Consider the following 12,290-nt stretch of genomic DNA (forward strand, 5'->3'; position numbering starts at 1 on the left):
TTATTTTCATAATTGATTAATATATTGATTATTCTGTCAATTAATAAATGTTTATGACGATTAATCAATTAATCATATAAAAAAGTGGCATTTCTTCATTTACCCACATAAGTAGGAGAAGTGGGTAACTATGAAAGAGACTTGATAGATATCAAACTGAAATTAACTTAATATAAATTTGACCTGCAACTAATTATTATTTTATTAATTGATTATTCAAGTCAAATATTTTTGACAATTAATTGATTAATCATATTAAAATTGCATTTGTCCCATTTACCCACTTAGGTTGTACAAGTAGGTGACTTTGAAAGGCACTTGGTGGATATCAAACTAAAACGGGGTTAATATAAATTATAGCTGCAACTCTTTATTTTAGTAATTGATTATTTGGTGAATTATTTGAGTGATTAATCGATTAATCATATTAAAATTGCACTTTTTCCATTTACCCACTAAGGTGTTAGAAGTAAGTAACTTTGAAAGGCCCTTGGTGCAACTAAGTGCCTTTTATGGCTGTAACTAATAAAAATAAAGTTTGCTTTATGTATATTGGGGCTACAACTAATGAGTATTTTAGTAATCGATTATTCAGTTGAATATTTGAACGATTAATTGATTTAGTCGCATAAAAAGTGATCCATTCTACAGATTTTCCTTTAAAGCTTTTTAATATACAATATTAAAAATACATTAAAAGATGCAAATAAACAAATAAGAAAACCCTTTGGTGCCTAAAATTCAATAAAACCGCATTCTTTTTAGCAAATTAGCTAAAACCTATTTATAGGAAGAGGATTTTTTATCATTAATTCAAAATGTTTATATTGTTTGTACAGTTTTTGCTTAATTAATGCTCTAAATGGTATAATTTTTAAGTTAATTTGTGTTGTTTTTATCTCCAAAGCGGGAAAAGTTTGAAAACGCTCAAAAAGTTCTTGAATTTTTCTGATGGAACACGAATGCCTCGTCCTTCCCTCCCTGTTTCTCAGAAACCGAGCTCGGTGCGCATCGACCAGCTGGACAGGGAGCAGTTCAACCCAGACGTCATCACCTTCCCCATCATCGTTCACTTCGGCATCCGGCCCGCTCAGCTCAGCTACGCCGGAGACCCCCAGTAAGATCACACCAGAAAACACAAAACGCGGGCCGCTGCCTCCCCGCGTCGGGGACGGCGATGTTTTCGCATGCGTCGTCACGGGTCCCGAGTTTCCGTGGCGGCGCCGCGGATTCGCCGTGCGTCTGGTGAATAGTAATGTAACATCCGGGGGACTCCGGGCGACAGAACTGTACTGTGTTGCTGCATAATTAACAGAAGACGAAGATGAGATGATGTGAGCGTTCTGACAACAAACACACACCCTGTTGACAGAGGCTAAATTTAAACCTGAGCTGCTGTTTACAAACTTTAATTAAAACTAGACAGCTAACAGACACAAACATTAAATTCATCCACATTTCATCAACTTAGAAATTCAAACCTCAACTGTTTTTTCTGGATCATTGTGAAGAGTATCAATATTTCCAGACTTTATTAACTCAGTTTCTTTATCTTCTTTTTGCTTCTTTGTGTCATTTTTTACTCCCTTCATTCATGTCCTTATTTTACTGCCTCTGTTTCTGCTTTGTTTCCTTCATGTCTTCATTGTGTCCTTTTCTTCTTTGTCGCTTCATTCCCTCCTTTTTTTTCTATCCATCTTTTGTCCTCCTACATGTTCTTACATCGAACATTGGGTTCTTCCTCATCTCTTCATCTTATCTCTTCTTGCTTTCTTCTTTGGTGCTTTCTGTCTTTTTTACTTTCTGGTCTTTTCTTTTTTTGTTGTTTCTTTCTTTCTTTCTTTTTTTTCTTTGTCTTTCTTGCTTTCCTTTGCTTCTCCTTCTAGCTCTGATGAAGGACTTGAATGTTTATGTTTTCACATACATATAAATATCTAGATGTTTATTTGATTTCTACTCTGTGATTTAAATCAGATAGATGTACGTTTTACAGAAAGTCTGGACTATTAATCTAGTTTTGGGTGGTTAAGCCGTTCTGATGGCTGTTTATACTTTAACAAACAACGGTGGTGGCTGCATCATGCTGTAGGGATTCTCTTCTCTTGAGCATAAAAAATACAAACTGGTTGATAATTGGAAAATTAAACCTGCTAGAGGCTGAGGCAGAAGATAATCAACCTTAAACATACAACCAGATGTGCAAACTGTGTTGGAATGGTCTAGTCAAAGCCCATGCTTGAATACATTTGAGAATTTGTGGGAAAAGAATGCCCCAAAAAGCTAAGAAAGTTGGATCTACAGCCCATTAAACCAGAAACAAATGCACACCGCACTTTTTAGATGTTGGTTTGTTAAAAAAATAGTGTGAAAATTGTGTATTTTTCTTTTTTCAGTTCACAATTACACCCTAAATTATGTTGGTTTGTAAAGTTAGAAAATGCAGGAAAGGTTATTTTAAGGAAAACCTTTGCTTTCTCTGTAGGATAAAGAGAAAAACAAGAGAATAATAATCTGAAAATCCATTTTCCTGATGCTGCCTGCCGGATTTCTGATTGCAGCTAATGACGCGCGTAGCGTCAGTGGCGGCGGCAAACGTAGCCGCAGACACATCAGCAGCAACTTTTATTGACACTTCTTCTTCTTCTCCGCTCCCCGCCCAACGGACACAGAAGCTATGATAATGTCAGAGGTCAGGGGACGTACGCAGAGAAGAAATAAATCAGGATGATGGAAGAGGAGTGAAATCACTGCAGAGAATAAATTAAAAATGACAGAAAAAGGTAAACAGAAGATGAAATCTGCGGCTTCGCTTCAACCTGCTGTCTGTTTTCAACTCGTTCCTCCATTTCTTTATTTTTTTTATTTTTCTAAATTCATAAAAGCAGCACCTGACACGAGCTGAAAGTGATTCCTGTCACATTCATGCCTGCAGGAGCAGCTGAGTCTTTCCTGAACTGAAGCAGAGAAACTAATCAGCATTCTGCGCTGTGATTGGACGCTTTATGTCCTGATGACGTCTCCAGGCCTCCGTTTGGGACTATTAAATAAAAGCTGTTTACCTTGTTTCATCTTTACATTAATATTCTGAGGTTAGGTGTTCATTTACAGATATTTACTGACATTCAGATGATTTTTACTAATTATGTAAAGAAAACTGCAATTCACATCCATTAAAAGCTACTTTAATAAAATTTAAATAAATGTTTATCATTTATATTTTTTAATTTGTGGAATAAATTCAGTCTTAAACCAGTTTTTGATAGATTCCACTAATATAAACTGAAGCTAGCAGCAGCTATTCATGTTAAATGCTAATCAAGCTAACAGCTACTTAAGCTGGCAGCCATTAAAGCTAGCAGCTATTTGCATCAATAACTACTGTAGTTATGCTAACAGTTAATAGAATGGGCTTTGCTTACTAATCCTCCATATTGCATGTCTTTTTTCTTCCGTCCACTAAACTTTCCATTGATATTCTTGTCTGCTGGACAGCTGTAACAGCCTTCCCTAGGACTACATGGGTCATAGCACGACATTTTTATATTTAAATTTTAATCATCAAACTTAACAGAAATTACACCACTTATTTCACCGTGTGCCATTAATCTGTTTACTTCTCTAATTTAATGAAATATTGGCTGCTGCGCATGTTACACAGGTTGTTGTTAGGTAACCAAAGACAGAGAGTTAGTTGATGTCACCCACCTTGCTTAGCGGGCTGAGCCTACATCTCCCAGATTGCACTGTGGTTCTGGATCAGAGTTCAGTAAAATTATCAATTTTCCTTTAGACTTATTTTCTGTTTGTTTTATGGTTATTTTATTGCCTCCTTGTTGCTTATCTTTATTTCCCTACCACATTTTTTTCCTTCCACTAAACTTTCTGTTAATGTTTGCATACATCACTCTGTGAACAGCTAGCTCTTTTATGAAATGTTTTTTATTGCTAACGCTATGGAGGGTGTTGGTGACTAAAATACTGAAAGTTAACAGTCTTTCCTATAATTATGAAGGACATACACTGCAAAAACAGGATTTTACCAAGTATTTTTGTCTAGATTCTAGTTCACTAAATCTTAGTTCACTTGCAATACGACAAACTAATTTACAAGTAACTTTTCAGATAGAAATAGGAATCAATAATTGCTTATAGTGATGGAAAAATATTAGTTTATTTACAGATTATTTCACTTATAATATGGGGAAAATGTCTTGTAGTAATAAAATCATTTTTCATTTAATTGATCGACTTAAAACAAGCTTATTTATCTTGCTGAAACAGTTTCTTGAAAGTTTGTTTTGTTTTATTTGAAGTTTAAGATATTTGCACCTAAAACTGGACCAAAGTTATTGCTAAGATTTAGTTTTTGCACTTCTATATTTAAAAATAGTTTTTTTAATCATCTTCAAGCGATAATCATCAAACTTAGCAGAAATAACTCCATTATTTCACCGTGTGTAAATAATCTACGGGCGTTTCTATGATTCTGTGAAGCGGTTTGTTCCTCGCCGTGTCTTCGTGGAAGTTTTCAGTGACGGAGATTCAGACGAAAGTGTCTGAGAAGCGTTGGAGAACTGGTGGATAGAGAAGCTAATGAAAGCTTCCCAGAGAGCCGCGGCGGATCCGCAGAAAGGTCAACGCGGCGGGTTGGGGACCGCCCAGGCTGGACCGGCTCCCTCTTCCCCTCATTTCTCTCTCCATCGTTGTGAGCGGCGGTGGCGGCGGCGAGCTGATAATCGGGGCGGTAAAGCCGCCTCAGTCCCTCGCCTCAGCCTCTAAAGAAGTCCCCGCTAATAAATCTCTGAAATTCATCCGCTGCTCTCCTTCCTCATCACTCCACGCTGAAAAAACACAAAAACTTACCAAGAATTTTGTCTAGTTTCAGTTGAGCATGGTACACAGTCGTAAACTTTGCCACAGTTTTTGTCATTTTATAATTTATTTACGTGTGTAAACATTTGTCACCAGGTGTTCAGATGCTTGATATCTTTGTGTCCTTTGATAAAAATGTACTTGAAAATCTTTATAAAGTCTTATCTCCACTTACAAATAACCTTTCAGCAAGAAGTAGGAGCTGGATTTAAGCTACAGAGTTTCTCTGGTAGATTGATGCAGTTATAATGTGACATTTATTTCCTGATAAGTGAGAAAAAAAATCTGCCATTGAAACAGTATTTTTTTTCCGTCAAGTTAAAATGTAACTATTTGTTATTGTATTATGTTTTTATTATACAAAGCACTTTGGACTGCCTTGTTACACTGCAAAATCACAAAATCTTACCAAGTAATTTTGGTTTAATTTAGTGCAAATATCCTACATTTGAAATAAGACAAACTAACGTACAAGTAACTTTGAATTTGTTTTAAATAAATAACTCGGTTTAAAAGTTTTTAACGCTTGGTAGCAATTTTATAACATGAGAAATCGTCTTGTTTGAAGTGAAATCATCTGCCAGCCAAACTAGTTTTCTGTCACTAATATTGTTGACTTAAAACAAGTTGCTATTTCTTGCTGAAAAGTTACTTTTGAGTTAGTTTGGTCTAATTAGTGTACTAATATATTTGCACTAGAAAGTAGACCAAAAATACTTGGTAACATTTTGTGTTTTTGCTTTGTAAGTACATAGTATTCACAGTGCACTGCAAAACACAGCATTTTATAAAGTAATCTTGGTCTAGTATCTTGTACATTTGAAATGAGATAAAAGTAACTTGTCAGCAAAGTATAACAGCTTGTTTTTAGTAAATAATTTCTCAATATTGATGAAAAGTTCTAGTTCCATTGGCAGATAAGTTAATTTATTAGATATTTTAATCATGTTAAAAGTGAAATAATGTCAATGAAACTAGTTTTCTGTCAAGAAATTGACTGAAAACAAGCTCCTATATTTTACTGAATACTTACTTTTAAGTTAGTTTTTTCACATTCCAAGCAGACTAAGATATTTGCACCAGAAACTAGGCAAAATTACTCTGTAGGATTCTGTGTTTTTGCAGTGCTCTCTGTCCTCAGTAATCATAAGTGAATAATGCCGGCTAAACGAGGAGAAAGTCTCGTGAATGGGAGCAGAACGGCCGCAGTCGGCCCCTCGGTGCATCAATCAGGGCTCTGATTGAAAAGAGAGAGTGGATGGAGGGAAGGGGGAGTTCATGTCACCTTGCCGATAACGCCCGTCCTCCTTTCACATGCAAATCACAGCAAAGACAATGACATTTTATAAGAGAAATGAGGCATGAAACGAGCGTTTGAGACACTTTCTTTTTATCCGCTTGAACGATAAAACGGAAACAATCGACTCGAACTTCGGAGCTCAACATCAGTTCTTCAGCAGCTGGTAGCGGCGTTCAGTTATGTTGGAAATAAGGCAAAATAAGCATGAAAGATGATGATAAAAAAATGTTTTCTGATTGCAGGTACCAGAAGCTGTGGAAGAGTTATGTGAAACTGCGCCACCTGCTGGCAAACAGCCCAAAGGTCAAGCAGATCGAAAAGCAGAAGCTGACGCAGAGAGAGGTGGGTGGAAAGAAAACGGACGAATTTTATCTTCCCAGAACAGTTTTCATTAAGATAAAAGAAAATAATTTAAAAAAATTTTGTCAGCTTTGTTTAAATCTGCTGCATCGTCCTTTGAGTTATGAAGCATTTTGTAGCTGCGTCATTAAATACTAAATGGGTTTCAAAATGCATTCATTTCCACTGATCAGTCATAATACTGATAATATTGCTACCAAGTGATGAAAGCATTAATTTACCAGGGGAACTAGTACTTCTTTAAATCAATATCAAAGAATTGTTGACCTCCTATGTTTCAGAAAAGTTACTTTTTAGGTTAGTTTTGTCTTATTTCAAGTGTACTAAAATATTTGCACTACAAACTAGACAATATTTTAGTTCAAAGCAAAATACAGAAGCAAATTGTTACATTTTAACCCATAATAAAAGAAAAAGTCTTGTTCCACTGGCGGATTATTTCACTTTTAGAGAAATATATTATAAATACATCAATCTGCCAGTGGAACTAAAACTTTTTCATCAAAATTGAGGAGTTTTTGACTTAAGACAAGCTTCAATTTCTTGCTAAAAATTTACTTTTTAAGTTAGTTTTGTCTTATTTCAACTAGAGGTAGAAAAACTAGACAAAAAGGCTTGGTAAGATAAAACCATTGACTAAACAAGCTTTCACTTTCTTACAGGATTTTTACATTTTTACCCAACATTTCTATATTTTTTTCACTCGGAGAGTTTAAAATATTAGGTAACTAAATGTCTGACTCTTTCCCTGTTTACTTTTTGTTCTGGAGGCCTGGAAAAACCGACTTCCTGTTCTGCAGAAGTTGTGCGGCTCCGTCTGTGCGGCCATTGTTTTAAGTCAGGCATGAAAAATGCGGAGCGCCTTTTTTTTGCTGCATAATTGAGATAAATTTGGAGCTGTGAATAAAGCGGCAGTAACTGCCCTCCTGAGCCGGTGTGAAGGTCAGCCCGCCGCCGTGGGAGCGCGGGCGGAAAAGGTTTGGATTTGGTGAAGTAATGACCATGCAGCCGCAGGGAATCCCTCGGCTGCACCGCTACGCGTGTGGCCCCGAGAACCGGCTCCTTCCTGCAGATCCGGGATCCTCCCCCAGATAGTTTGATTCACTCTCTACCAATAACGCGCGGCAACTCTGAGCTCAATTAGTTTGTTTCCCAGGTAGCGCCGCAAAGCTCTCCCAGCTAACAGGCCCTGACAATCCCACTAGCAACCTGCAGCAGAGCAATTAGTGAAGCCAAACGCATGCACACTCACACCCCGGGTCCGTCAGGCTCCACCAGGAGCATTAGCCGTGTCAGCGGCGCTGCGGCTTTGCTGCTTATTTAATGCCCTCGGGGAGCACTGCGAGACTAAAGCCTCTGATGGGCATCAGGACACAACCTGTCCGAGGTTTTCACACCAGCTGTGTGACGAGAACCGGCCCCTCACACCAAAGCTGCAAACTACCATCCTTCATTTCGATAAAGTCGGCCTGTTATGCTTCTTTGAGCAGGTCAGGGTGGGTTTATGGGCGATACGAAACATGTTTGTTACGTTTTCTGCACAAAATCCTCCTTAGATATTGAGATTTTATAGCTGGTTAGGGCTTCTGGTCACTTTAAATCCATATAAGCTGCAACCCAACATGAAAATGGCTACAAACAGATGCACAATTGTACAACTGTACATCTTTGAAAAGCGGAAGTGGAGCCTCCTGCACAACCAACAAGAATGTATGCAGCAAGTGGTTTCTAATACGGCTGTGTACACTGCAAACACACAACATTTACCAAGTATTTTTAGTCTATTTTCTAGTGTAAGTATTTCAGTACACTTGAAATTGGACAAAACAAACTTTCAAGTAACTTTTTAGCAAAATATTGGAGCTTGATTTAGGTAAATAATGCCTTACTATTGATGAAAAAGTTTCTAATTCAATTGTTTGGTATTTCACTTATTACAGGACTTTTTTTTCCATCTAATAAGTGAAATAATCTGCCAGTTAAAACAATTTTTTTTAATCAATATTAAGGATTTATTTCCTTAAAACAAGGCTGACATCTCTTGCTGAAATGTTTTCTTATTTCAAGATATTTGCACCACAACTAGAGCAGGAATACTTTAAACATTTTGTGTTTTGCATTGTTATCCCTTATTTCCTTACATTTCCTCCAACTCGCCAGGCTTTCCCTGTAGTCTCTTGAAGTGTTTTTGATGAAGAGTTTTATAGCTTTCTGGAAAGTTTGGCTACTTCTACAATCAATTCATTCTCAGTTACTGTCATTTTTTGATACAATAAAACATTTGAAATTGGATGTTGATGTTCCGTTTTTAACATCAGGAGGTCACGAAAAGCTTGTTCTTGTTTCTTCAGTAATTCATGAAAACACCAAATATGACAGTTTAATTGACGGAAATGTTGATTATTACTAGAAAGTTTATATACTGTTTACTGCACACAAAAATCCAAATTATTCTATACACAATCCTCATTTTCTAAGAAACTTACCACTTCAGATGGAGTCTCCCCAATGATACCAACATTATTAATAAAATAGTTTGTAATTACAAAGAAAAAACAAAATTAATCTGAGTGTGTTATTTTAAATAAAAAAGCACACTTCCATCCAAGAAATGTTGAGCTAAAAGATCAAATTATGAAATTCACCAAACATTTCCTTCAAACATTGAACAGTAGAGAGAAAGTCTTAACTCAAAACTCTGCGGTAGATGAAGTCTTCCAGTTAATCTACCGCGTATTTGACGCAGAAAAGTCAAAACCCTCGACGGAAAGTGAGGAGAACGTGCAACAGATGTGCGCTCTCCTTTCGTCAGCCATTGATTTTCAGGAAGCGTTTGGTGTTTGACCTCAGCCTGATCCAAAATATAAACAGTCCTCTCAGCAGAAGGAGATGACGGCAAAAGTCAAATGTGCCGTGACTTTGACCAGCAGATACACAGCGCATGTACCTCCCTGGTTAATTATTTACTTTTCTTGTTTCCCTCAGTTCTCTGACCCCGCTGCAGCCCCTGCATAATAAACTGTTTACATACGATTCACGCTTCTCTGTGATGACTGCTTTCCATATACAGTGGCTGGCTGTCCACAGGAGGGGTTTTGCCGTGTGTGGTGGTGCATTGCGCGTGGCGAGCGAGTTTCTTTTGATGCACAGTTCAAAGTGGGAAGGCATTATTTATTCATGCCTTTGTTGTTCTTATTTCCTCGGCGAGTCAAAAATTCCTGGCATTCCATTTTAGGCAGATCACGGCTAACGCAGAGCATGTCGATGCTGTCTCTGCTGAATGAAAGACACGCGTGAGCACATACATTAAGGAGGCGCAGACTGTCAATGCGGCCTCCATCTTGGTTATGTTATATCCAGGACTGCCTAATATCTGACTCAGACATTCTGGTCAGTCTACTGACTTTAAGGTTGGATCTGTGTCCAGCCAGCTTTGTGAGATCCTGTTTGAGTTTCAGATGGAATATAAGGAAAAGTAGATTTAGGTGGGGGGGAAGATTGCTTGAATCCATATTTTGATGAAAATAAGAACCACTTTCACACTGCAAAAATACACAGTCTTACCAAATATTTGTGTCTAGTTTCTAGTGTCAACAGTTAGCCTGCTCATTGTAGTGGATGTTTGTTAACATTTAGCATTAGCCTGCTAATTCTAGCATTATGCCAACAAACTAATGTTTGCATACTAACTTTAGTAAGTTGACATACTAATACTACCACAAAAATTAGCTTGCTAAATTTTATGGTAGTATTAACATTAACATTAGCCTGCTCTTTTTTGGGGTAGTTAATATTTTGATTTAGCTTGTTAAAGTTTGTTAGTATTTCACCATTTAGCATTAGCCTACTAACACTCTGACATTAGTTTTAGCCTGTCAACATTAGCATTAGCTTGCTAATGTAGCATGTTGACATTTTGTTAGTATCTCCGGTGTAAAACCAGAACATAATTCTAATTCTTTAACCTGAAACACGGGTTTTATTGCAAACTGCTTGGATGTTAGAAATGTACTCAAACTGTTCTGCTTAATGCAGAGCAACAATTTGTGCTCTTGCTAAAACTGTTGGTGTAGAGTCGATGGCAGATGTGTTACATCATGATTAAACCTCAGCGTTCTGCCATGTTTGTATCTCGTACCGTGTAAGGTTGCAGTATGTTGCATGTGGCAGTCTGTCATGGAAACTGGGGGAAAACAAGAGGAGCCTGCGAGGCGACAGGAGTGTGTTTGTGTGGACGGGGAGTCGTCTCAGGAGGCCCGGGTTCAAGCCGATCAATAATTGACTGGCCTGGTTGTTTGGCAGGAAGCTCTTCAGAAGATCCGGCAGAAGAACACGATGCGCCGTGAGGTGACTGTGGAGCTCAGCAGCCAGGGCTTCTGGAAAACCGGCATCCGCTCCGACGTCTGCCAGGTAACATCCAGCAGCAACGCGCTGTCAAACGCCGCAACGTGTAACGCATTAAAGCTCGGATCTCCGAGGAATTCACCTTTTTAACTAAATGATAGGCAATCAAAGCAGGCACCTTTTTAAATCATCCTTTAATCAAAACATAGACGTAAAACCTATGATGATGTCAAAGAATAAAGGCCTCAAAGCTCTAAAGTTGTAACCAGAGTTTGAATTGAGTTTCTGTTCTTAGAATAGTAAAAATCACAAATCGAATAAAAAAGAAATTCAGTGACACATGAAGGCGTTTTGGGACTGAATGAACTATTTCAGTTCCTTTTTTCCTTCGGATTGGAGTCATTTATAGTTTCCTACTTGTTGGCTTTTTAAATATATCCTTTGTTTTTTTTATTAACTCCCTATTGATTATTGAACATAAAAAAGGTAGATCAGGTAGATGTTGATGAGCAAAATTCAGGTAGATGTTGATGAGCAAACCACTCAAGTTAGATTTGTCTTTTTAGCCATTTTTAAAGGTGTTTATGCCCCTTTTGTTTCACATTGCAGGCATGATTTATTGTATTTTATTGTGCTTTTTATTTTATTGATCAAAATTAAATCAAATTTATACTATCAATGCTGCGTAAAATGTAAAAGACTTAAAGCTGTAATTACAGCTTTAAGTCTTTAGAGGGTTTGTCTAAATCATATTTTACATTTAGAGATAAAAGCAAATCCCTTATTTTTCTTTCCAAAAGATCTCAAGCTTGAACTATATTGAACTATGAGCCATTTTAACTCATAACATGCCTCCAAACTCAAGTCCTGCTAATGATTTGATTGAGGTTGAAGCAAAGAAACTCTAAAACTTTTAAGACTGAATTTTGACAAAGTTGTTCCTCCGTTTTCCCGCTGTAGTCACAACATGATGCTGCCACCACCGTGTTAAACAACAGTGCATCAGGACAAGTCAAGTTTATTTGTATCAATGATGTTTCTATGGTGTAAAGCAACAAGGCGGTTAAAAGTACTTTACCTCATAAACACTTAATACTGTAACCAATTATGAAACAAGCAAAAACATATTTTGTCAAAGAAACTCAAGGAAATAAACATCAAATATGTTGGTCAATGTTCCAGTTACTACTAATCTAAAGCAAATCTAGCCAGGTGGTTTTTAGCCTTGGAAGGAGCTCAGTGTTTCGGCTGTTTTGCAGTTTTCTGGAAGTTTGACTCCCTATAGCTTTTTTTTGTTTGCAGAAATGAAACTGAAGGGAGTTTATTATAAATGCACATTACATGGAGGAACATGGTGGCGGCAGGATGTTGTAGGGACGAACTTGGAAGCCACTTCCTGTCTCAATCATAGTTG

At 37.3% G+C, this 12,290-nt stretch overlaps 1 protein-coding gene across 1 annotated transcript in view; it reads left to right on the top strand.

Moving 5' to 3' along the window:
• Positions 1-10,942, top strand: part of LOC111607809 (ribonuclease 3-like) — a gene marked incomplete at its 3' end in the record, with an annotated part of 28,911 nt that extends 17,969 nt beyond the window's left edge. The window contains exons 14-16 of the mRNA XM_023330016.1: positions 993-1,117; positions 6,415-6,514; positions 10,835-10,942. Of these exons, the coding sequence (XP_023185784.1) occupies positions 993-1,117; positions 6,415-6,514; positions 10,835-10,942 (333 nt within the window). The remainder of the gene's footprint in view (positions 1-992; positions 1,118-6,414; positions 6,515-10,834) is intronic.
• Between the last annotated feature and the right edge of the window lie 1,348 nt (positions 10,943-12,290).

The sequence above is a fragment of the Xiphophorus maculatus genome, unplaced genomic scaffold, assembly GCF_002775205.1.
Source record: "Xiphophorus maculatus strain JP 163 A unplaced genomic scaffold, X_maculatus-5.0-male Unplaced_Scaffold_138, whole genome shotgun sequence".
NCBI lineage: Eukaryota > Metazoa > Chordata > Actinopteri > Cyprinodontiformes > Poeciliidae > Xiphophorus > Xiphophorus maculatus.